This window comes from Alligator sinensis, unplaced genomic scaffold (assembly GCF_000455745.1).
Source record: "Alligator sinensis unplaced genomic scaffold, ASM45574v1 scaffold827_1, whole genome shotgun sequence".
Classification (NCBI taxonomy): domain Eukaryota; kingdom Metazoa; phylum Chordata; order Crocodylia; family Alligatoridae; genus Alligator; species Alligator sinensis.
The window spans coordinates 146,022-173,017 of NW_005842726.1; the positions used below are offsets into that span (position 1 = coordinate 146,022).

At 39.8% G+C, this 26,996-nt stretch overlaps 1 protein-coding gene across 7 annotated transcripts in view; it reads right to left on the reverse strand.

The window, feature by feature from the left end:
• Nucleotides 1-26,996, reverse strand: part of PHKB (phosphorylase kinase regulatory subunit beta) — a 209,935-nt gene that overhangs the window by 32,027 nt on the left and 150,912 nt on the right. For all 7 annotated transcript variants that reach the window (XM_006034336.3, XM_006034337.3, XM_025216320.1 and 4 more), the window contains 6 exons: nucleotides 12,671-12,726; nucleotides 12,355-12,448; nucleotides 3,827-3,910; nucleotides 3,246-3,350; nucleotides 2,344-2,426; nucleotides 2,165-2,255 (listed from right to left, as the gene is read on the reverse strand). In XM_006034336.3, coding sequence (XP_006034398.1) covers nucleotides 2,165-2,255; nucleotides 2,344-2,426; nucleotides 3,246-3,350; nucleotides 3,827-3,910; nucleotides 12,355-12,448; nucleotides 12,671-12,726 — 513 coding nt within the window. The remainder of the gene's footprint in view (nucleotides 1-2,164; nucleotides 2,256-2,343; nucleotides 2,427-3,245; nucleotides 3,351-3,826; nucleotides 3,911-12,354; nucleotides 12,449-12,670; nucleotides 12,727-26,996) is intronic.

A 26,996-nucleotide genomic window follows, 5' to 3' on the forward strand; every position in this document is an offset into this window, starting at 1 on the left:
AGCCACTTTCTTAGGTTTCACACCCCTCACTGTTTAATATTATAAAACTTAAGAAATAAGGTGGGAAAAAATCCAAATTTGATCATATCAATACAGTTATAATCTGTATTAAAATATTTGGTTCTAACTAAGCAAGGGCAAACATGAAAAAACCCTGTTAATGTATATAGAACCAAACTGGCAAAAGATATTACCTTTAAAAACAAGTAATCATCTTTCTCATTAAAAAAGACCCCAAACTCCTAGGCTGTTGGCATTTTATATATTGCAATGTGATAAAACCAAGAGAAATGTTGAGTTTAAGTTTCAATTACATAGCTGCCTTGTAATGTCCAGGGTTTTTTAATTTTTAAGGGAATTTTGGAGTTAGAAAAAAGACAGATTTTAAATGTCATTTCAATAATATTTTACAGAGGAATCAAAGGATCAGGATGATTCCTATTTCACCCAAACCAGTTTGCCCATCCTTAGTTTAAAATTATAGTAGGAACTAAACCTTAACTGCAACAATTAATATACATTAAACTATAATTCTATATACTTTGCTAAAATGTGGGGAATGATTGCACTGTACAGCTGCTATGTATGTACAGCCCTGGAAAAAGCTCAGAAGGATTTTAAAGAAATATAGAATGAAAAAAAACTTGACAAGAGCAGAATATGTAATTTTAATCAAGGTGTCACAATTGTTAACTGTGCTCATCACTAAACTCAGTGACTGAGACCATTGACAGATGAAAAAAAAATACAGCAGGTTAAAAGGGGGCAGGGAAATACCACACATCTGCTGCTCCATGGTACCTGCTCATGCTAGGTCTATTCTTACCACCTGCAGCAAATAAAAGTTAAATCAAAGCAATTTGCCTCTCAAATGAAGCGGGGCTAAGTGAAAGCTACTGTGGCATAATCCTTTACTTACTGCAGGATAAAAGTTTGGAGATAGACAATTACTGTGAGAGGGCCTGGCTGATGCCACCCTCTTAACTTTTAAAAGGTGGCTGTACATTTTCCCCTGCAATTTACATCCTTCATGAATAAGAAATTCAACATAAATAGAAGTAATTGCCAATCAGATGAACCTTTTTCAGTGCTTATCAATTATTTAAAGAATTTTTGTGGTAGGACAGTGAACATGGAGGGGAAAAATGGTCTCCAATGACTTTGAAACAATATCATGTTTAAAACAACTTAAAGGCACATTATATAGAGGATTTTTGAGAAATTCTTCTCATGACAATATAATAATTTAATCAAATACAGAGTAATATAAAGGACATTTACATTACAGTAAAATATTAGACGAATCTTACAGGTAGTAGGCAGCACTTTCCATGAAAGGTAATGGCATCTGCATTAGGAAATTCAGTTTATAATAGCAAGAAATTGTATGAAGTCTGCTTGGCTACTGTTATTTTAGAGAGTTATTGATAGCCTTTATATGCTAGAGTTAGGAATATTCTGTTTGAGAGGTGAATACCTTCCAGGATGTAAGAGATTATAACTAAGACACTATCATCAATAAGCCAAATAAGTGAGTTTTTAAACATATTAGCAAAAACTCAGTGAACAACTCACATTAAAATGCAGACAAAACAGTTGATTTGGCCATCAGTGCAACATTAAAGATGGTTTCAACATGTTACTGGGCAAGGGTTTCCCATTAAGATTTATTCTGAAGAGCCAAAACATTAAAACTACAACATACATTGTCTCAATTAGAATTTTAGCAGAGCCAAAACAGACTGGCCTAGCCAAAAGGAGATCTCTCAATACTTGGTATCAAGGACTTGACCTCTGGTGACAAGACGAATGGGAGTAAGGAAAAGAAAAAACATCTTTCCCAACCCTTGGGGGGAAGGGGAAGGAATGGGAGAGGACGCCCCACCATTTGTGGAGAATGTAATTACAAAAAGGCTAATGCAAGAAGGCCCCATGCGTCTCCTTAAAAATAGGATTTTCATTAAATATACATGACTTCAGAAGTAAGCATAACTCTGAAATTAATTTCATCTTTAGTTCTATGATGTTAAACGTGCTACTGAAAGATCACATAGAAAAGAGAAGAATTTTGCTGGAATGAGAAGTCTACAGAAATCATTTACAATATAAGGAGTAAGAGAGACTACCAGAGCATGAGTGAAACATTTAGGAAAAAAAGAAATACCTGCACTCTATCAACATGAACCTTCACTCCTCCAATGATTCCCTTTTTAAAGTCTGCCAGCATATCCAATATTGGATTGAATCTGCTTCCCCTAAAATTTAAAAAACAGGCATATTAATATCACACATGTGTAATCATATTACAAAGTATGCTCCTCTTAAGACATATATATTCCATACCTTATGTTATCTTCACGGATGAGCACAAGGAACAAGGGGCGACCATGCATTTTCCAGTACTGCTTAATGAACTGCAATGCATTCTAGGTAAATGAAAAAGTATGTGCATTAGATGCAGGGAACTCACAGGCCAATATACTGCAACAGCAGCAAGCTAAAATAAAGCCATTGCTTAAAAACCAAACAGATTGATGGTTTGGAAGTTTGCAATCAAATGTTTTTAGTTGCATTTGTTTTTGTTTTTTTCTGAAGAATGCAAACAGTTTTCAAATGCATAATTCTGCTCAGACTGGTGATTTACTTCAGACTTAACATTTCATAAGGGGAGTAATAAAAATACGTAGGGTTTGAACTGCCCTGTATAGTATGCATAGAATGTACTGAGCTACTAGCACACGCAGCACAGATATTACACCTTCTATACACCAGAAGTCTCTTCTTCAACTGCAGGAATGGGAATGTACAACAGACAGTGTTACTGCTGCTGCCCTTCACTTAGGTTCATCCAAGGAATGCAATTTTCAATTGTTGACCAAGGCTCAATAACAGGAGCCTGATGAGGCTCTGAATCAGAGCATCTCTTAAATAAACTTGTCATGCTTATGTCCCCAACTAAGAACACCTGCTTCTAAAAAGAAGCAAAGGGTTGTGTTATTTTAATGCCACTCGCTTCTGAACGATCAGTCACTGAAGAACATCCACTAGGGTCTGTTCTGGACAAGTAGTACAATAATCCTAATATTTTTAGTGTTCTTTCCATCATAACTTTCTGTTCCTTATGTATTTAAGACATACATACTACAGATTTTAACCTATTTCCAATATGTCATCAAGCCTTTAGAGCTATTCCTATGGAAAACTTGTATTTCACCAGTTTTGCATAAGACAAAACAGATAAATACCTTAATGTCGTCAATCAACATCATAACATCCTGAGACATGTAGAAGTCACTTAGATCAAAAATGATTGGGTAACAAACTACAGTCTTTCCTAGTATGCGATAAATCTGTGGAGAGATAAACTAATGTTAACCATTTCTCTAAAAAAAACTTGAAACAACTTAATATTAACACAGCCTAAAAACTAAAAATACAGTCGCAATTTTGCAAAACTATCAAAATAGTAATGAGCTGCAAAAGGGACTACTGAAAAAAAAATCTTAGGAATCCACATTCTTTTTTAATTAAACCAGTTCACCCCTATTATCATCATGGCTGTCTTGGGTGAGTGAGTATTACTGTAATTGGGTGCTTAGGAAAGGCGTGAAATAATTTAACAGTGAGATAGCTTGTGCTTTAATCTTAATGGGTTTACAAGGTACATTAAAAGCATTTTAAAACACAAAACAAGATTTATGTACAGAAAATAAGATTACATTTATTAAATTGAACAATTCAAATAGGTCTCTGCGTCCAGTGAATAATTCAAAGTACGCCTGGAATACACACTAATTACGTAACAGAAACCCATCATTTCAATGACCTTTGATGTTCCAAGGCATCCTATAGGCCTGTCAGGTCTTCCAGATAATCCTAGTTTGTCATTGATCCCCAAATGGAAGTAAGCCTGTAAAAAAAAGTTGTGAACATCTTAATATAATTTCTTTACACAGAGGTTCAGGCCTTTCTGTTCATCTCAGGCAAGAAACAGCTGAAATGTGAATTCTTCCTCTCTCTTTTTTTTTGGAAGAGGAGGCAGACGAGAACATGCATATAAGATATGGTAATTCTTGCCAGTACCTCCTTTTTTAAAAAAAAAGATATTCATCCATATCACAATAAAAGAACCAAGATATACAAGACTAGACTACCTTAAATAAATGCACAGTCAAAAGACTGAATTTGGCCCATTACTTTGATAAATACATGTATACCTACATTTAAAAGTTAATTCTGTATTTAAATTAAACTGGAAATAGATTATTAAAAATCAGCTATAAGTAACATCTTCAGTGACAATCGATATTCAATCCAATGAAAGCTACTGTTGGAAATGCATTAATATTGAACTTCCATATATCTGCTGTGTAAGTATAGTTTTACCTCTTCAGCCAACTAAAATTTTAGGAGATGTTGTTCTTTATGGAAGTGAAAGGACAGCTGATTTTAACCATAGCATAGTGGAGACAGTTAGGCACTATGTTAGCTTTGCGAAGATTCTTTTTGCTATGCTTGGACATCTACTGTAAGCCTGAACATCAAAGCCATTATATTGTCCTTGGTCTTTTCAGACAGAATTAGTTCTTAATTCTGCAACTTGTGTGAATGTTGTGTCCCTGGACTGGTGCAGTGACTCCTCCTGATGTCTAGTGTACTTCATGATTTTCTATTTAAAGCTCTGTTTATACAGACTACATTGACTCAGACTAAATTAATACTTAAAAATCTCAAAGCATCCTTAATGTAGCTAAAATATCTATGTGGAAACAAATCAATAATAAAAAAGGGAAAGGTAGGTTTTGTTCCCTAGGTTTTGATATTATTTTTGGCTTTTTACTGTTTTACCAATAGATTGTTTTTTATTTAATTATCTAAATATCTTGTGTTCCTTTGTATTCTAGAATATAAAAAGCCCTGTAATCGTGCAATACACAGTTTATTTTTTGTTCTAAAGAGCACAAACTATCATTACACTTCCATTTTTATTTGCATTTAATGTCAGGTCTTATACACTTTGAAAATGCCATTCCTAGGGCGAAGTAGAATTGGAACAGCAATGCAAAAGATTAAGATACTTTATTCCGAGAGCCAAGGAGATTAATGCATTAGTAACATGTAATAAACAGACACCTTTGGCTCTTTGCTTAATCACATTTATGTAAGCTATTTTAAGTTATACTCAGCATTATTTCACCTGATATACTGATAAATACCAAAGATTTACAAAATTCTATCAGATTGGTTGAAACACAATGGAAATGTGTAACTACTTGAACTGTAGATAAGCAAGACTACCCATGCAAATTAAAAACAATGTTGGCAACTGCCATTTTGAGCGATTTGAGACGACAAACTTGCTATTACTAAAATAAAATTAAATTCCTTGAGAGGCAAAGATTTCTTAGATTTCAAATGAATAGCTGGTACAACCCTAAAAAAATATTTGCCTCTTGCATGATTCCTGGACCATCATGGCTACAACATCACTCCAACATTACCATTAAATTACCTGTATCTCTATAAGTTACATTTGGAAAAATTTCCCGGACCAAAATTTCTCTTTAGTTGCAAGCCAAGAGTTATTTCAGGGACCAAGGAGGATGATATTTCAGACCAACAAAACTAGATAACAACTTAAGATCTTAGAAATTATGATCAGAAGCATAACAAGTAGAGTTGGTGCCCTGGACAAACCATGCAGGACAGGGGAGGGAGTGGTTCCAAGAGGGAGTCGAGTCATTCTGAGAGCACAGCAGGAGGGGAACATGGCAGTGCAACAGTTTTATCCATGCCAGGAACTCCTAAACAATCCTTAGCTGAGCTGCTGCCACTGCTACATGCTCTGGCTTCTGCAGCTGTTGCTCTTATCACAGCAGCAGCAGCAGCCTGTTTCAGAGATCTTCATAGTTAAATCATGGGGCTGGTCTTGCTGCTGGGGGTGGACTCCATGGGGAAAGTTAGGGTTGGAAGGGACCTCAGGAGGTCATCTAGTCTAACCCTCTGCTCAAAGCAGGACCATCCCCAACTAGATCATTCCCACCATGGCTTCCTCAAGTCGGGCCTTAAAAACTTCCAAGGATGGAGATTCTGCAGCCTCTCTAGGTAATTTGTTCCAGTGCTTCACCACCCTCCTAGTGAGAAAGTTTTTCCCAATATCCAACCTAAACCTCCCTTGCTGCAGCTGGAGAGCACTACTCCTTGTTCTGTCATCTGTTACCACTGAGAATAGTCTCGCTCCATCTTCTTTAGAACCACCCTTCAGGTAGTTCAAAGGCGGTTATTAAATCCTCCTCAGTTTTCTCTTCTCCAGATTAAATAAACCCAGTTCCCCCAGCCTCTCCTCAGAAGTCATGTGCCCCACTCCCCTAACCATTTTTGTTGCCCTCTGCTGGACTCTTTCCAACTTGTTCACATCCTTTCTGTTGTAGGGAGCCCAAAACTGGACACAGTACTCCAGATGTGGTCTCACCAGTGCTGAACAGAAGGGAATAATTACTTCCCTTGATCTGCTGGCAGTGCTTCTACTAATGCAGCTGAGTATGCCAAGAAGATTGTTAGTCTACAGCAAATTTTGAGGTGGTTGCCCAGCCCCCTGCCGGGAAGAGCCTAGCACAGCTCTGGCACAAACCCACAGCAGCAGCCCACCCCACCCCACATGCAGATCCAGGGCCATATGCCCCCTGTGCCCTCCCAGGGTACATGCAGCAGTGGGAGCCACTCCTCCCATGCCCCCCCAGATGAGCCACAACTCTGTCCCATGTCCCACCCCACTCCAGCTGGGCAGCACCTACCCCTTCCCCCAGCCTCAATCCCATTCCCTCTCTTACCGCAGGGGCCTTGATCTGTGCCCCCCGCTCCCCACGACAGACTTACCAGTCGGACCCGGCTGCACTGCTGGCTGCCTGCGTGCTGTGCACTGGCTGTACACACGCATGTATCATTTATCAGCCACATCAGGCAAAAAAAGGGTGATTGCCAATACTCTCAATTTTCCTCATATCAGTAATGATCCAATATAGGACCGATGTATCAGTGTGCACCTCTAAAAAATACCTCCCCCCTCCAAAAAACACCAACTGGTGCACAATCACCAGAACCTATCCACAACACCGATCTCCCCACAAAGACAGAAAAGGTCTCCCACAATTAATTAGGAAAGAAACAGAGAGAGACAACTTTCTGAGAGATGAAGTGTGATGATGCTCTATTCATACATGAATTATGTTTTCCCAGATGGCTGGTACCCAGGTTAATGCTAAAGTAAAAACATGCAAAGAGGAAGGATAATACGACTCAAATGAGCTAGAGCTGTAAACTGGTCATAAGGGCAAACATTTTGGGCCCTTTTACATGTGCTCCACAGGGCTTTAATTAGAATGGCTCTGAGAGCCACTTTAATTAAAGAATTAAAGCACTGCTGCGTCTCTTACCTCAGCATCCCCATGCTTAAAAATGGCAGCGGGGGTGCTTGAACTAAAGTTCACTGATACACAAGATGCAGGAGGCTGCTGGAGTGAAGCAATTGCCATGCTCCAGCAGACCCAATTAATCGAGTATACTCTGACATGCTGGAATTCCAGCATGTCAGAGCAGCCTCCATGCTCATGTGTAGGTCCCATTCATGATTTAATTTTTTTTTTTGGAATAATGAAGGCTCATTGAATACAACAAGCCTTCAGGCTCTAGTCAGCCCAATTTTTCTTCTGCTTTCTAAACCATACAGACTGCACAAAACTGCAGTTACTGGTTCTACGGTACAGTGATGTACACATAAAAAGGCCAAATTGCTGCAGAAAGTAAAATAAACGTATCTAACCAAGCTGCTGAGTTATCATGGAACTACCAAGGGAGAAAGGAGAATTAATGCAAAACAAGAAGACAGACATGGAATAGCAGCTGTTTTGAGAATAATCCCATCTCTAGTGAAGTGAAGCTGATGAGAGAGTAGCTCACAGACATTGAATATACGCTTTCTGTCACAATGAAGAGAAAGCTTTCTTTTGTGGAAAATTATTTTCCTGAAATGTGAACATGTTTTGCAGATTAAGAACAAGGTAAACTTGCCTGAAAATTATTTTGTGCATTGACAACGTTTTTTTCCCCACCGATTTCAAACCTGGAATCAGTATTATGGATAATTTCAATCACAATGCTGTCCTGAACAAACAAGTCCCTTCTCTGTAGTAAACAATATGGGTGTTTATACACGTGCTCTGAGGTTGGGGGGTAGGGAGGAGAGGGAGGGAAGGGCACTTTAATTAGAGTGGCTCCATAAGCGGCTCTAATTAAAGCACCCAGAGCATCTTGTGTATCAAAATGGCATTTGACGAGCTTAAGATAAAGTGCCCCCTCCACCCTTTTGAAGTGCAGGGACACTGATACATGAAATGTGAGAGGCTGCCAGAGCATGGTAATTACTACGCTCCAGACAACTTGATTGAGTCTGCTCTGAACGTTGGAATTACAGGACGTCAGAGCAGCCTCCCTGCTCGTGTATAGGCATCCATAGTCCTCTTATCACCAGTTACCCAACCCAAGTAACCATATTCAAGTAAAAAAAAAGTACATACAGTTCAATTTAAAAAAAGCTGTATTAGTGTCAGCATATAACAAAAATCACAACTACATTAAAGCTCGTTACTCTTACAAATGCTATAGACCAGCAGGGACAAACATTTTTGACAAGCATGCCACACCCTCCCTGTCTGCTACTCCACTCCTCTGCTTTCTGCTCCCTGCCCTGCACTCCCTACCCAATCTGCCATGTGCTGGTGTCACTTGTGACCCATGTGCCAAAGGTTGCCCACCTTTGTTGTAGACCGTATATGAATGGCAAGTCGCATATGGATTATAACTTAACACTAGATGGGGCTTATTTCTCTAGGTCAACATAAAAAAACCACAGGTAAGAGAATTCAGGGTTGACAAACCAATTATTATTTCAGAAATTTAAAAAGGTTATTTGTTTCATTTAGAGAAAATTCATTATTTGGTTGTTTAAATTATAGTAAGTTTTTCTTTTAAAATAAACCCATTTAAAATGAAATCTGAATGTATGACAATATGTAAAGCTTAAAACGTTTCAATAAAAAAAATATAAATACTGAATCCCAGAGCCTTTATTGAAAGCTTTGAGTTGCACAGAAAGAACTTTAGTTACAGACTGAATGGTTTACTACAGCAAGCAAGAATCAGGGAGAAACATCTAACTTCTGAAGTCTAGCTTTGTAGGTATTGCATAGCAGGTTACAAATTGTATTAAAGGGCTTGATCTAGTGAGGGAACCCACTGGACTGTGGTACTGAGTACAAGAAAATGGTGAAGTCATCATGGGCACAAAGACCCAGATTCTGGCTCCATAAGAAACCACTGAGTCTCTCATCAGGATTCACTGAGCCTGGAAGACAGATTCCTCCTGATTTAAAGCTTCTCCCAACTTGAGTTTTGATTGGCTCAATTGTCAAATTATAATTGCTTAAATAAATGCATACAGTTTAGTGTATCCTCGTAGATAGCAAAAAGAGCTGCTAAATCTAGTTTGGAGGCTCTATTTATTGGTAAATCTAAACCAATGAGAATGCAAATTTCTTTAGAAAATAACTGAAGTCAAAATGGAAAAGTTAATTAAAAATGAATTTAACATAAAATTTAAATTGCCTTGATTTTCAGCCCACCCTGAAAGAATTTGTTAAAAGAAAAATGGAACTTGAGTAGTCGTATACATTTCCTTGAGGATGTTCTCTTTGAATTGTAGTGACACAATGCTCTATGGTTTACTAAAATAATCTCTTCTTCCAGTAACAGATCTTCTCTTTGATTCATTACAGTTAAAAAAAACCCAAAAAAACCAAAATCCAACAAAAAACCAAAACCCCAGAAGCTGTGTCAATTCAGGCTTTCTAATGGATTTGTTTTCAAAGTATCCATTATAAGATAACCAATATTTTAGCTTTAAACATCATAAAGCTGGTTCATTTCCCAGAAACATGACAAATACTGTTCCCCAGAAGAAGATTGTCAAGTTAACCGCTCTGGTTATCAATAGGCAGAAGTGTTTGTAGAACTGGCATGATTAATTATCTGGATTATACAAGTCCTTCATAAAAAGCAAATACAGGTTCCTGTGTCAGCTTTTTCAGCTTTGTTAACACTAGCTTTTCTGCATTTCTTTCCTTCCCTTCTCAGGAGAGAACAGAGAGGGGTGGTGACAGCAGGGACTGTGCAGCGAGGGGCAGTGCCAGGAGGATGTGGATGGCAGAGCTTAGGAGGCATAATAGTTGTCAAAGGAACATTTGGGAAGAAGCCCTCTGCTCTGGTTGGCCCTGGACCAGTGCAATTCAAGGGATATATGGAAATAGGCAGGAAGAAAACAGGAACAGTCAGCACAGATTCACCAAGAGCAAGTCATACCTGATCAACCTGACTGCCTTCTTGATGAGATGACTCGCTCTGTGGATGTGGGGAAAGCAGCGGACATGATACATCTTGACTTTAGCAAGGCTTTTGATATGGTCTTCCAAAGCTTTCTTGCAAGCAAGCTAATGACGTATGGGTTGGATGAATGGATTGTAAAGTGGATAGAAAGCTGGCTGGATTGTTGAGCTCAATGGACAGCGATAATGGCTTTCCGCCTAGTTCGCAGTTGGTATCAAGTGGAGTGCCCTAGGGGCTGGTCCAGAGGCAAGTTTTATTCAATATTTTCATTAACAAATCTGGAAGATGAGATGGAGTGCACCCTCCACAAGTTTGCAGATGACACCAAGCTGGGGAGCAAGGCTAGGATTTGGAGTGACTTTGTTGAGTTTTGTGAAGGAATTAGAGGCCTCAAATTATCTCTAAGGGGAGACTCGTAAAGGTAGAGAAAAGGAACAAGTGAGAGGAGCTGCCAGGGCATGGATTCAGGAAAGTCTTCTGATGTACATGAAAGAGCAAAAGCAAGGAACTACCACTGGCTGGGGGAAAAGAGGTATGCCAATGAATTTAGACTGACTAAAGATTGGTTCTCAGAGAAACCATCATCCACACAGATTTCTGAAAGGATGAATGAACAAACGAACAAACAAAAACTGAAATTAATGGCCAATCAAGTAGGGTTCTTTCCTGACGTGTTTTTTTTCATGAAAGGCATAGGACAGCAGGTCCCTGAACTGCAAAGTAAAACAGGCCACAGGAAGATGAATGTGATTGTAGTGACAAATGAGAACGTGGCAAGGGTCAGGTAAAATTAGGAGTTTAGATTTGGGACTTACCACGGGATGAGAAGCACCAAGGTTTCTGATTGGAATGTACAAGCCCAAGTTGTCTCACTCAGCATGCTCGTACAGACTTGGTATCTGAACAGTAGGTCTAATGTCTGGAAAAAAGACCTGTGCCCATATATTACTAGAAGTGTTAAAGACTGTTATCCTAATAAAACTAACAAGCTTAGAATGCATTTTAGTCAGTTTCAGATTCTAGAAGAAAGTGAGAAATATCATGTATGGGCAAAGAACCTGAAATCTGTTTAAAGATTAAATCATTCAGGAAAAAATATTCGTGTGGGCAGCTAAAGAAGTGGCCTCAAGTCATGTTATCATTGCCGTTTTATCAAGGCAGATTTGCCACAGCTTATTCATTATCTTTATTACTTCTTTACAGGCAAAATTAGGTTGGGCAAATGTGTGCAGAATAAAGGAAAGAAGCTATCTTTTCTGTGATATGTTTGTCCATGGTTTGCTGATTAAGAACAATGCCAATTGGCCATCAGGAGACGGCAGAATGCTTAGGTGTTCCACCAGTCTCCAAAAGAAGGAAGAAGTGACAACTAAATATATTTGGGAATAAAATTCTACATAGTGTTGGGTTTGTCATAGATATTACTGGGGTGTTAATAAGGGCAACAAAGGTGCTAAGTTAATGACACAAACACTTACAGATAAACATAGGGCACTTCCTGTGTTTGATGGTTGCTCTGACATGGCTCATGTGTCCACCTGATAACCACTACTCCTGAGGTCAAGTCTTGTCATTTCATCAGTGTGACCAAGGAAATGAAGAACCGTTTGAAAATATGGATTCATCTGTCAACCCCAAACTATGGGTTGTTCCCAATGACTTGTATCCAGTACACCAAGCTAAAATGGCTAGCACCCAGACCTATATGAGACTCCAGATTTTGCCCATGGACCTCCTACCATTGGAAAAGGGAAGACATGAAGTCTTCACAGAAAAATGTGTCCCACTCTTCCCCAACTCTTGCTATTTTGTAATTTTTTATGCAGGAGGAAGAATTTAGAAGTTATACAGAAATGTTGGTGAAATGTTTTCATTAAGAAAAATGCATAAATAAGTTATACTTGCAGAATCCCTTACTTTGACAAGTTCCTGTTGAGCCCATATCTGAATAGGTTCCACCTGTTGAGGAGTTTGCGTTTGAATTCCATATGTGTTCAGAAAAACTTGTAGGCTATAAAACAAAATAATAGCGAGATTTCACCACAGACTTATTGAAGCCTAATTTTTAACAATGGTCTTGGTAGCAATAAATGAAGAAACAAAGCCATGAATATCTTGTCAATTTGCTAAATAAATATTTTCATTCATGATTCTTTGAAAACTAGCAAAACTTTTTATCTCTGTTGCACTCAATTCTTCCTATAGAAATTGTTAAACAAAGTAAATGACTTACCGTTGACTTTCTGCTATCAAAGCCACATGGATGACCAAATCATTTTCTAGAGGCCCCTAAAAATAATGAGCAGACCAGAAAAAGATTAACAATACTTAAATGTTTATTAATGATGGATGTCAACTGACTGCCTTCCTGCTTCTCCCTGCTATTCAGTGCCTACAAATTCAATTTGACTGTGCAGACAGGGTAATGAAAAACCATGGAACTAAAAATCCATAAATCTCACAACTATCTGAGGGGTAATACTGTCATCAATGTTATTTTGAACGATGCATGCTGTAGACTTAGGGCAAATTCCTTTGATATTCGTATTTATGTTTTTTAAACAGACAAGTAGAAAATAAATATGTGATTTATTCAGATTTGCAATATGCAGTAAAAATCCTTCAATTTATTTACCATAAAAATGCAAAGCTTTACTATTGGTATTTTTATATATTTTCTTTATACCTGGTATTTTAAAATATGATGGTATAAAATGCAACCTTTGTAAAGATTGAAAGACTTAACTGATCAGATAGCAGATACTGTTGACATTGAAACAATAAACTGAAGATTTCAAATTTTTAATCTAAAAGTTAAAAGTACTCTTGGCCAGACAGCTTTTAATTGTAATGTGTGAACAGTATGCCATATTACAAAATAATAAAACACAATTTCCAACGTTTATGACTAGCACATTAAAGATTTGTGAAATAAATTACAGTATTTTGACAGGCAAAGAAATACAAATTAAATTTGCTGGGTGAAATCCTGACTCTACTGAAATCAGTGACCGAACTCCAATTGCCTTGAATGGGGATTCACCTGCCATTTTACTGGCAACATGTTCACAAAGAGAAGTAAAACTGAGCAGAATTTCCATGGCAAAAATTAAGCAAAATTGCATTAAGTTCTAAAAATCTATCATCTCTAAATATATGACAATTACTTTCTCTTATGTGTTCTTTAGAGTAAAAAAATGGGTCAGATTAGTAGCTAATTGTTCATTTACTAACTACTTGCCAAATCCAGTTATAGCTGATGAGTTCACACAATAAAATCTTGTTAGTATTTAACCCTGAAGAGTACATGAAAATTATTTCTGCTGGAGTTTGCAGAAGAACATAGGTATTTCCAACACTGTAATATACATATAGGAAACTGGGTAGCAAGATGGAAATTCAAATGACGTAACAGTGGTCCCACCAGGAAATAAACAGTTAATCATAATCAGCAATCTACCAAATATTTGCAAATAGAAAGGTATATGGGTTGTCTACCCAGTTAACTCAGTTTGCTATATTTTGTTCTAGAAGGAAACAGACAGAGAGAGTGTGAGTGAGTGAGAAATGAAGGAAGTACCCATCCGTACTTAACTCATATACGACCTTGGTGCATTTTGAGACTAACCTTGCACACAGGACTCGGCTAATCACACCTGTCATCCAACAAACTGAGTACAACTGGGTGACCAGGAACAGCACATCAGAGACTAATCTAACCTGAGTTTGATGAAGTTCCAACCAGGGGAACCCTTTTTTGACCATCTAGCCTATCAGACATAGCTGAGTGTAGTGCTATGAACAGCTGGACTTCTACTTAAGCCATTTCTAGCTGTCATCCAATAAAATTACATTGGTGACCTAATTGGCATATTACCAGGACTGCTAGTTTAAGACAGTATCACCAAAGAGAATTAGGATATTACTACTGGTTAAATCAGGGGTGGGCAAAATACAGCCCACAGGCTGGATCTAGTCCACCAAGGGATTATATCCAGCTCGCAGCTGCCCCTGTGGCACTCTTATATGGAACTGAATCCCACCCACTCCCACCCAGGGCAGCCCATGCTGTGCTCCTGCCTGCACCTACCCTGTGCCCACCAATGGCACTGTCCTGGCCCCAGCCAGTACACCGGGCAGTCAAGTGGGTGCAAGGTGGCTAGGAGCTGGAGCCTCATGCTGGGGCAGAAGCTGCCTGGCTGCAGCTTGTCCCCTTTCTGGCTGGGCATGTGATGCGCTGCACTACCTGCTGCCTGGAACAGCACAGCAGGGGCAGGATGAGGAGGAGCCGCTGGAGGTGGGGGAAGCCGAGCAGTACCTGGGCGGCTGCAGGAGCAGTAGCAGCAGTCTCACTGGTGTGCTGGCTGGGGCTGGGGTCAGGGTGAGGGTCAGGGACAGGTGTTGGTAGGTGTGGGGTGGGTCAGGCAGGAGCTTCGTCAGGGCTGTGCTGGGCAGGAACAGGCAGGGATTGGCCCCATGCAGTGCCATGGAGGCAGCTATGGGTTGGATGGTGGGGAGGTGCGGACTGCTCCTCCACTGTACTGCCTGGGCCAACTCTGCTATATACGCTCCTCTGCCCCCCTCCCCCGCAGGCTGGCTCCCAGGAGCGAGTGCAAAGCCACCCACACCCCCCCCCCACCATACAAGAGTAAGACTTTATGTTGAGCTGTTATGCAAATGCCTCTAGATATACTACTAAAAAAACCCATAAAATCAAGAAAAAATATTTTTTGAAATAAAATTAAAATATGTTATAGTAGATGTTTGATTTTTAGTTTATGATCTTCTTTTTATCTATAATATATGAAAATGATATCTTCTGAAAGATTTTGTGTGTGCAGCCCTTGACAGCTCACCAAAACTTGTTAAGTGGCCCTTCAGCCAAAATAATTGCCCATCCCTGGATTAAACCAACATGATCATTAATACCATAAAAAAGCTGGATGGCAAATAACCTTTTTCAGGCATCAAAGTCAATACATCACTGTAAATATCTCAAAATTAGAATTGTGTCCCTATTTTATGGAGTTTTTTGGCTGTTCTATTTTTATCATTGAAGAGATTGAGTTTCTTAAGAATCTTATCTGAAATAAAAGCCTGAAGAAAGATCTTTGAGGAAAGGGGTTAGTGCCAACTCTGCTTAGGTTTGTGCACAGTAAGCAGAAGGAAGAAGTAGAGTTCTAATTCAAATTCCCTATTTCCAGATGATAAAGTATCTAAATTTGTTGGGTAATTGAATTCTTGTTGCTCAAAGGTGTAAGTAAAACAATTTTTATCTATAAATTTTAGTACAAAAGTCTGAAAAATATCTGGGACAAAAAAAGAGTTAATAAAAATAAACTGCTGATGCCCTCATTTCTCATTTAAATCTATGTACTGGTGTGCAGGATTTCATGGATTGCTGCACATGATGAAGTACGTTATCAGAAGGTACTGCAGTCTTTTAGGTGACTCGCTGCTTCAGTCATTTTTATTTTAGTAGACCTGGTTGTGTGAAACCTAGATAGACCTTAGGAAAAATACTTTGAAAAAAACTGTTTTAATGGATTTAACTAGCATATTCATGTATAACTAGTATGCTTCTGTATATTAAGCAGAAGACAAATATCTTTGTGTTTTGTCTTTTAAGTCCTGGGGGAAAAAAGTAGAAAGTTATAGCTCTAAATAATTTGAAAGAAGTATAAATCTGGGCTCTCCAATTGGTGGCCCATAGGGGGTTATGATACAGTCTCTGAACTCCTTCCCCTGCTGCTGCCCTTCCTATCACTCTGGCTACTGCTGCTGTAGCTGGGATCTCTAGGCCCCTCCCTCAGGTTTCACTTCCTGCTCCCACCCCGGGGGACAGGACAGCAGAGCCCCTTGTGCTGGGGTAGCCCAAACATGATGTAGTGAGTACAGTGGAAGAAGGGGCCATCTGGATGCATAGTGCAGTGGGAGGGGGTTGCTGCCAACAGCCTGTGGGTTTATACTGGTGAGGCAGTTCCTGGTGGTACAGTCCACGCAGCATGTGGCCCCTGTCCACATAGAATTTGGACAGCCATGATATCAAATATCTTTCTGGAAAAAACACATTAGTACTAAAAATATAACTTTAGGGGCAAATATTCAGATAGTTTAGGGAGTGCACCCATGTACCTAATGATGTAAATATGGTTACTGCATAACTAGATAGGCACCAGTAGCAATATAATGTTTAAAAAGCCCTGAATATATCCAGTCAGTTCAAGAGAACTTCAATGCCTATACCTGTAGTGTACTCATTTTAAAGACAGTACATACTATTTCATACTTCTGGTATACTTTTGGCTCCTGTACAAGGACTAACTACTAACTTCGATGCAACACTGAAGAGAAGTTTTAACATGGGTACTTTTAAAATGTGAAAAACAAATATGCTTCATTCTAATATATTTCAGGTTATTCATAATACTGAAAATTCTTCAAAATGCCTGTGTTTATGCTGCACGTTGTGCACGGTTTATTTGCACACAATTACCAGCCGTCTTGAAAATAAAATTCCCCTCCACCCCCCAAAAAAATAAAGGGTTTCATTTGGAACATTCCTTCCAGTATCAGTAATGAAGACATAAGTCTCCAATTCCAAACACCTAAGTTAATGACTCTCAAAGCCCAAAAGGGATTTATCCAATTTTGCTTTCAGGTTAGAGAACCTCACTATTTGATGAGGAATACCATTTGGGAAAGAATGTCTGGATCATTAAGTCCAGTCCCCCGAATTCACAACCATTTGTCCAAAGGATCAGCAATATCATATATTCTACCCTGCTATGTGCTATAGTCAAAAATGCTATGTGAAAAAAAAGTAAAAATAAAAAGCACTCTACAATGTGCCACAAGTACAGAGCTAGGGAGACAATGGCCATGGCAATATCAGAGAATGCATTAGATTAATAGGGTATCCGATAATCTCAGGAAGAGGATCATGCTCTGTTCTACAGGAAATTTTTGTGTGTACTCCTCTTCAGAACTCAGTAGCTGAATTCATCTCGCTACATTGACAAGTTGGGTTATGATTTTTACAGCTGAATTTTATAAATAAGGCAAGAAAAAGCATTGACAAGACTCCCTTAATATATTTATCTGATCTATTTTATATTTAGAAACTGGTCCCTTTTATATTTAGAAACTGGTCCCTAAATCCCACAATACATTAATAATCAAAATAGTACTGCAATAAATTTGATCTTGTAGATATTAAAGAGAATCCTCAAACAGGCTTTTGTAAAACATAAGTTACTGGAAAGGAGTTACTGACAGTGATTGTGATCCATCTACACTGTACAGTACAGTTAGTGAAGTATAGGTACACATGCATTAAAAAGTTAGTTATTGAGAAATGATGTTTAAAAGGACACATTACAGAACAAATGCCACTACAAATAAAAATATGGAATATATCTGACAGTACTATTGTAAAGCAGAACTGACTGGATTGCTACTTCATACTTAGTTCTACCTTGGAAGAGAGTACGAGTGTTACTGAGCACTCCACAGACTAAAACTCCACACTGCTGGTTTCACATTGCACTTGTGCTGCACCACACAAAAATAAAATATTTAGCATTTAATTAGGATAGCTAGCTTCAGCTATTTTGCTATATGTACCAACTGATATTTACTACTTAATGGTCTTTACATTTGCTATACTACGCAATAAAGCGTTTTGGGATGAGCTATGTAGCTAAGGCATTCAATCTAAATAATACTCCATTTACAAAATAATAATTTAAAAGTCAGGGATGCCAAAGATAGAGCCTGTAGAGCTGCATCATCCACCCTTTGAGGCTCCTGGAGTGGCAGGAAATACATGGGCAAGGCAAGAAGGAACAGGGTCTGCCACCAAACTCCTCTTTATGGAGCCCCATTTGGGACACGTGTCAGCAGTGGAGGGACAAGTGACAATAGAATTAAACAAGCACAGCTCAAGACCCCACAGTAGTTAATACTGTTGCTCACCCTACTGCCAAAGGTGGGCCCAGATTTGTCCCACGAGTAGTCCTGTGGTCCAGATCCAGCTCAGGGGGTGGGGGGTGAAGGGAGATTGACATTTCTGCTTAAAGTCACTTGAGCTGACCATATTTTTATGTACGACTAAATGGAGTGTAATGGAAAACAAGCAAAAGGTCTTTAGAGAGAAAAGTTTTCACATTACAGTTGACTGTAAGCAATCCTAAATATAGTTCATCCTTGTATATCTCTTGGCTCTCAAGGGAAGAGAGTGTTTGAGAATTTAGTTAAATTTTGCTTTCAGTTCATCAAATAAAGAATAATTTGTGCTCATTAAGTTTCATTTGTAGAACCTTCTAGCTTAACAACATTGTACATTTTTCATTATAGTAGGAGTCCTTTACAGAGTGCTAGAAAATTTGAGAAAGTTTTTAAAAGATAATTTACTGTAAGCTAACATACATTAAGATGCACTCTAAAATTAAAATCTTGCCAGAAAAAAACACCCTGGAAAAACTACATATACTTTTGATTAAAAAACATGATGGAATCTGCCATTAAGTTTAAGGCCGTTACCCTATTAAGCTATATCTTTAAGCTTCTTCAAAGAGTTTTACACAGGACTACTCACTCAAATGATTGACAAAGTATGACAACTGGTTCAGATACATTTTACCATCTTTATTTAGATGGCGTACCCAGGACTCTACCAATGTACCAGCACTATCAGCTATTCTCCCAAGCATGGGGCACTGTAAAGGCAAGTCTTGAAAAAGGTAATGTTATTCACCTGCAACTGTGATTTTTCACACTTCATTTGCCATTTGTAGGTGCACATTCCCCTTGCCATCCTTTCCTAATTCTTTGGGGTCTTTCATTGTTATTTCAAACAATGGAAAAGAACTAGAGCTAGAATCTATTGGATATCTTCTTGTGTATCCAAGCATTCAGTATAAGGCTATGTGTATGAGCCTGTTTTCTAGTTGGTTGCAACATAGCTAATCCCCAATGTCTAGATATGAAGAGGTTGTACTTCAAGGATATTTAGGCTACGGACAGAACTTACATATAAACCAGTATAAGTGATTGGCAACTGGTTTAAACCTGTAACAGAACATAAGTTCAGTGCACGTAAACTGCTTTCAAAATGGCCAAAACTGGTTTAAGATAAACCTGGATGGATGTAGTATCAGCCTGAACTGATTTAGATTTAATTGGTTTGTTGAACTTCTGTCCCAAATCCCCTCCAGATTCAAGTTAACTCACAGTCCCCCAGCATGCCTTGCCCCTCCCCCCCCCCGCCACAAGCTCCTCCTTGCAGAATGGGTGGGATAGCCTTGGTCCAAGCTCTCTGTTCCAGTGAAGCAGGGAGGCTTGCTTTACCACTCCCCGGCTTCTGGCCTGAGCCACTGCAGGAATGTGGCTGCATTTCTGGAATCAAATGTAAATGTCTGTTCACTTGCTGATTGGTTCAATCTACATAGCTCAGACTAACCTGTAAAGAATGAATCTATTCAACTTTGGGATTTTTGACCGTCTGTACTTAGCCTTAAGTACTAATATTAACGCAAGAGTCCTACATGGCTGTATTTGAGGAATACTTGTTCCCTGCATTTAAAACACTGTTCTTGCACTCCACATATGGACAAGTAGCCTTCATGTCATCAAATTTGTTAAACTCCACATATGGACAAGTAGCCTTCATGTCATCAAATTTGTTAAACTCCACATATGGACAAGTAGCCTTCATGTCATCAAATTTATTTTCAAGATACTATATAAAAAGTCCATGCAGATTAACACCTGAAGTTGTTATCTGCATTGTGTGAAACAAATTTAGGTCTAATTATCTTGTTTTATTAATAATGGGAATAAAATTAACAAATTAGATTGTTTCAAGCACCCTATAAGTTACTAAATGCACCAATGTGACTGAATTTTGTTTTCTTTCAAAGAGAATGAAATAATTTAAACTTAAATGAATATATTTTTGTTAGCTATGGGGGGAGGGAACAAAGCATTAAGGAAAGAAACTGGCCTTGGTATTTGAAGACATAATTAAAATATCTTACGTTCTAGTTTCATATTCCATTTTTAGTCAATTTCCTAACACTTCAAAGCAAGTACTGAATAGGCTTCCTGAAAGTCTTACTGCATGCTGATTTTGCATAAATTAACTAAATTAGATAAAAATGGCATAATCAAACATTCAGATTAACTGAACAAATGTAAAATATAGAACAGAAAAGCAAACAAGGAAGAAAAAAAATTGAGAAAAAAAGGCAAGAGGAGTAAAAATAACATGGCAGAAGGTAGGGCAGGGGAGCATTTCAGAGACTAATTGATTCAGAGTGGTATGCATGCTCATAGGCAACAGCTTACTTGCTCTGACGCTAGTAATAGCTTGGCAGAAAAAATGGGTTTATATGGAAGGGAAAACCTCTTTAATAAGAAAAGTAAAAAGTGGGTTTAGTAGGTCAGCTGAGATGATTAGGTCAATGAATCCCTTGAAAGACACTGGAGTTGACAGCTGGCCAAGAATGGGATAAGAATCTAAAGCCCCCACTTAGACCACAGTTAAACACAATCCAATCTGTGGAATTTTGCTGCAAATTCCTAGTCATTATTTTATTTGTTTGCTTGTTTTCTCAAGGGCAGCTGCTCTGATGTCAGTGATGGCAAGTCCAGGGAAGTTAGTATTTTGCCATGGGCTCCTATGTGTTTCTGGAATTGATGTGAAATCAGTGACCATTGATTTTTCAGAGGGACTGCCCCTCTGAAACTGGCCAATGTAGATAGCAGAGAGACACCATAAGCAAGTGATAGCATGTATGACTGGTGGAAGAGTAAGTGAATGAACACTAGATGTTACCATTTGTATTGCTTGGCCCAGTGATCATGTGGTCTGTATTGATGTGGGGGGGACAGCTGGCATCTGGGTCTATAACAAGGCCTGGGGGCTTGGTAAGAATTGGTAGGAATTAGGTAGCTGGAAAGACATTATTTGAGGTTGGGGGCCTGCCTATAAGTCAGGATAGGCTTGTCCAAAGGCTAGCTTGAGATGAACATTATTTTCCAGGAGCAGTTGCGAGGGGGATTCATTAAGGATTTGTTTAAGGCGGCAATTATCAATATTTTTAGACTTGAGGCACCCTTTGTTTGACTGAAGGCACTCTAGCTATTATCTTTCTTTTGTTTTTTGACTATAAAAAAAAATAGACAATTCTTCTGTTGCAAAGAACCCAGAAAGACCACAATACAGACTGTTTGACACTGGGTTCCTACTTGAAATTTTTGGGTAGGGACAGACCTTACATATAAACCAGTTTAAGTGATCAGAAACTGATATAAACCTGTAACAGAACAGATGTTCAGTGCACATAAATCAGTTTGAAAATAGCTGAAATCACTTTGAGATAAACTTGGTTGAATGCAGTATCAGACTTAATTGTTTGGCTCAAACCGGTTTATGCAATGTCTGTCCCAGAGCCCTTCCTGGTTTAACTTAAACCAGAGTCCCCCAGCATCCCAGATGCTTTGCATCCCTGGGCAGGGCTCTCTGCTCCAGAGCAGGGCTGGCCCCGCTCCTCTGCTCCCTGGGGGGAATGCAGGCACAGCAGGGTCTGCCTGGCTTCCCCTTGCCCCACCCCCACTCCTTTGTCAAGAAGGGATTCCCCTCCCCTCTCTCACAGCACAAACTGTAGCCAGCACATGGTATGTTAGCTAATACTGAGAGGTATCTGTGTAAGGACAAAGGCAAACACAACTGTGTCCACTTAGGGCTTTTCAGAGCTAATCAACAGGTTACCTGGTAATGTCCCTCCATTCCTTCCTTGGAAAAAGTTTTTTAAGAAGAGCTTGACCTAATGAGAGGCTTTTGCTTTCTTCATGGAGTGCTAAACGCTGTATTATGAACTCCCTGCTGGCTCCCTCATTGATCAGGAGCAGCAAGGTGGGAGGGAACCCCTCCATAATCAGAGCATCCTGTTGGGGCCTGGACACACCCTGCCCTCAGCTCAGCAGTGTGGAAGGGAGGGCTACTTTAGCTTGTAGCCTGAGCCACTGCAGGCATGTGCATGCATTTCTTCAGTTCAGAGGGAATGTCTATGTAGTTGCAAACAATTTCAACCTAGGTAGGTTACATTAACCTGCCCAGATCGAATCAATTCAGGCTCGGGCTTTTTGAATGCCTGTCCCTAACCTTTGAATTTATCTTGTGAATCATGTGTAGATGTTTGTACACTTAACAGCATTAATGTTACATGACACCCTTAAAGGATCTTGCAACACCCTAGATGCAACACTGCTATATATTTGTCAATAAACGTGTAACATACCATTGCTCTGGAAAGCCCAGCAACATACATGACCAGGAAAAGCAGTTACTTTCTTTAGACTTCTGGCACCGACATGAACAATAGATTAGCTAGATCACTATTGATGTAGAAGCAATATTTACTGTCCCAACTCTACACTTACTACTAGAGATACTTTGCAATCTACCTCTACACTCATGACTACATTCTTTTAAAAGGTAAACCATATACTTAGTGAGAGCGCCTAAACAGCTTTGAAATAAGTCTGAGCTACTTCCAGGAAAATTTCAGGAAGTTTTGTTTCTTATCTTTTCTATTCTGCCCATCCTTCAAAATCTATGAGGCAGTCTTGTTACTATCAGTGACCTTGCCAAAGCTATTCCTTGAAAGCCACCCCTTTCTCCCTGTGCGAAAAGAAACTGATTAGGAGAATCAACTTGAAAAGGGAGGATATAGCTTCTAACCTGTTTGAATACTCATTCTTTGAGTGAGAAACTAGGGAGCAGAAGGAATGTACACTTCAGGAAATACAGAAAGACCAACAAATGCCAAGGAGAAGTTTAAAGACATACAGCTTCTCATACAACTAGCCTACAAAAGCCCATGATTCTCATAGAGTTGAATCCCACCAGTCATAGCACAACACCATAGATCTGCTATGACTATGGTGACAGATGACAGAACAATGAGCAAGGGGTTCAAGTTGCAGCAAGGGAAGTTTAGGTTATATATTAGGAAAAAACTCTCATACTGGGGGGTAGTAAAGCACTGAAACAGGTTACCCAGAGAAGTTGTGGAATCTCCATCCTTGGAGATTTTTAAGACCTGGCTAGACAAAGCTTTGGCTGGGATGATCTACTTGAGGCTGATCCTACTCTGAGCAGGGGGGTGGACTAGATAACCTCCTGAGGTCCCTTTCACTTCTCATTTCTTGTGATTCTAAGAAGCTTGTGTGCAGGGAAAGATTGTTGTGTTCATTGTAGTCATTTCCATATCAGTACTTCTGTACCAACACTTCTCATCCTGGGTTTCTCAGCCTCTCCCCTTGTGTTTGCCTGAAGCAGCTAAAAAGACACCTTTGTGCCTCTAATGTGTAAGTGGGGATAACTTTAGACAGAATGGCTTTGCCCTTCAGCAGCTCCTTTCAGAAGCAACAGGGCTCTTCTCTCCTGTTTTGAGATGTGTCTTTTAAATTACCATTAAAACACCCTTAACCTACCTAGATTTACTTTTGTTATGAACTAACCTAGACAAAACAGTTTTAGTATCTGATGATGTAGACTGTTGCCTACAAAAGCCCATGATTCTCTAAACTAGTCTCTTTTGAGACTGGTTAGTCTGATGTGCTGATGGTGAGCATGTGTATGGTACAGGGACTGGAAAGAGGAAATTGTGTCAGATCTGTTTTCCTTGACTCCTCCTCAATATAATTTCCTTGCCTAGTCTTCTTCCCAGCTCCTTATGTGAATTCAGTCTCCCTCTCCAAACCTACTGGCTTCCAGTCCTCATGTTCTGTTTCCCAATCTCTTTGCCCTACCTGTCTCAGAGTATATCTATACTGAATGTCAAAGTCTATTGCAGTATATGAGCTAGTTGTAAGAAAGCTAATTTTAGTGCCTAAAGCAGTCTGTTGCTCTGGAGCCTGGGGTTCAGCATGAACTAATTTATTCTGTTTGTGAGGTATTCTTTTACATGGACAAAACAATATTATTTCCCTAGTCTCAATGTCCAAAATAGCTGAACTGGTTTTGTTGATTTTTTTAAAAAAATAATAATTTCCTGACACACTCATCAGGGAAAGCTTCAGGACAGAAGATTGATAAAAGTTATAAGCATTTGAAAATGAGATCCATCTTCTAATGAGAAATGCTGGTCAACCTTAATAATAGCCAGTATGACTTACCTACCACAGGAACAATGCAAATACTACTGGTCTGAATGGTCTTTGAGAACAAAATATGAATGTAATTACAAAAGATACATCTAATCCATCCATAACAGCTCATCTAATCCAAGGGTGCTAAATCCCTGGCCCGTAGGCTCCTCATGGATCCAGAATATTGGCAGGAGGGGAATGATGGCAACTAACACTGCCATGGCTCCCCCACCGCCAAATTTCCAAGCCCTGTGCAGCTGGATTGGACCCCCACTGAGCCACTGATCAGGCCCTGGCCAGGATGTTGCCACGTGGCTAGATTGGGCTTTGGCCACATCAACCCTGCACTTAGGGCCTGCACTCAGGGATTGGGTCCTGGTCGTGCCAACATCATGCACTCAGCTGGGGCAGCAGAGCATGCAGGATTGGACCCATGGACCAGAACCAGTTTATGGACGAACCTGAAACTGCTTCTCCAGCCTGCAAGATGGAATGGTTGGGCATCACTGATCTAATCCAATGCTCAGTCTATAAAACTGGTCAGAACAAGATTATTCAAAAGCAAAACAAGAAAATCTGTAAAGGAATAACTTGCCATGACAAGGTATCTTCTTATTTGTTGAGAGGCAAGGATTGCTTTGAGTGATATCGTATTTTGGATCAACTGCATAGTTGGGATAGAGTTAGACAAGCTTTGAAATGTAAGACATACTTCTTGACGTCTGAGGAGAAAAGTCAGCTATCTATCACACAGTGGTTGAGCTTTTGCCTACAGCATGAGGGTACATATCCTTTATACTTATTCTATACTATTTAATGTAACTGGAATTTCTTGTTATTCATAGAATTTTCTAATACTTTTTTCAATTCTATTTAGCTTTTGAAGTCTCTCTCTTGTGATGCTAAGTTTCACGGGCTAATTACGCACTGCTAAATGAATTCCTTTCATCCGTTTCAAAATTTTTGCTTCTCAGATTCATTTGGATATTCCTCTCTGTTCTTATATTTCGAGAATGATGACATAGAAGTGACTGATTTATCACCCCTCTGCTATTTGTTGTATTATGTACCCACCATGGACACATCCACACATGCAGGCACGTGTGCTTGCAGCAGTTTAAATAAGAGCGGTACAAAATTGTGCTGGGGATTTTTGCCTCAGTGCGCATGCCTGGACATGCCTGGAAATGCACTTTGGTGTGGGGCAAGTTGTGCCACTTGGGGTACAATGATCCTGCCCAGCTCATCCCGGATCTTCAGCCAGGGGGAGCTAGAGCCTGGGGCCAGCACCTGTACTGGTCCCAGCAGTAAAAAAAACCTGCCCTGGCAAGCAGTTCAGAGCTAGTTGCTCTCAGGAGCTTCTGGGGCCTGGCCAATTGGTATTTGGGGACACTAGCCCTTCGTGCCAGCTGGACTGCTGAAGCAGCCCTAATTACAGTTCCCTACATCCTCTACCCACTGCAACAGTGGGGGCTACTGTCTGGCTAGGACCTGCTGTCACCTGCAACAGCATGCAGCCCCAAGACTGCACACTTGCCAGACCCAGATGGGCACTGAATGACTGCAGCAGAGGCGTCAGCACCTCTGGGACAGCTGCCAGTGGGCCGTGGCTACATGTTTGGCCTTTGTGCGGTACTGCTACCATGTGTGCTGCCGCCCTGCCATCTGGGCAGCTATTACCCAGAAGATGTTCTCAGTGTGGTGGTCTGCTTTGAACTGTCAAAGCATGTCCTCCTGGTCCCAAGTGGCCAGGAGGTCAGATACCTCTAGCTGGGTCCTGGGCGCCAGTCCTGAGCAGGCTCCTCTGCCTGGGTCCTGTCACTTGCCTCTGGTGCTGCCTCTGGAATTCTGGTGTTTCCTATTTAAAAACTGCAAATTCTCTGATAAAAAAAATCCCAAATTGACTCTTTAAAATACCTCAAAATCCATGTTCTTCCACAATTAAAACAAAAGATATCTCTCTCTCTCTCTATAGTGGTGGAGAGAGAGAGAGAGAGAGAGAGAGAGATCGATCAGTTGGGCAATGTTTTATTGATATATTTACAATTTTAAAGCAATTCAGAAGCTTACTAGGTGCCTCTATCATCATCATAAAATAAATTCTAAATATCTACATGTTTTGATTGCTTTTGGTTTTGTAATCATAGAAAAATTAGAGCTCCACCTGATCCTTTCGCTAACTAGGATGTGGAGACAGCTGCCCCTTCAGCCACAGCTCCTGCCAGCGGGTCTCATCCTGCCTCATCCTAGCTGGGCATGCTGGGTGTGTGATGGGGGGATGTGGGTTTTGCAGGATAGGGGTGAGAAGGGGCATGGGGGGATGTGTGTGTGTGTGTGGATGGAAGGGGGGGCATGGGGTGTGTGAGTAGGTGTGGATGGAGTGTGTGTGTAGGGGGACA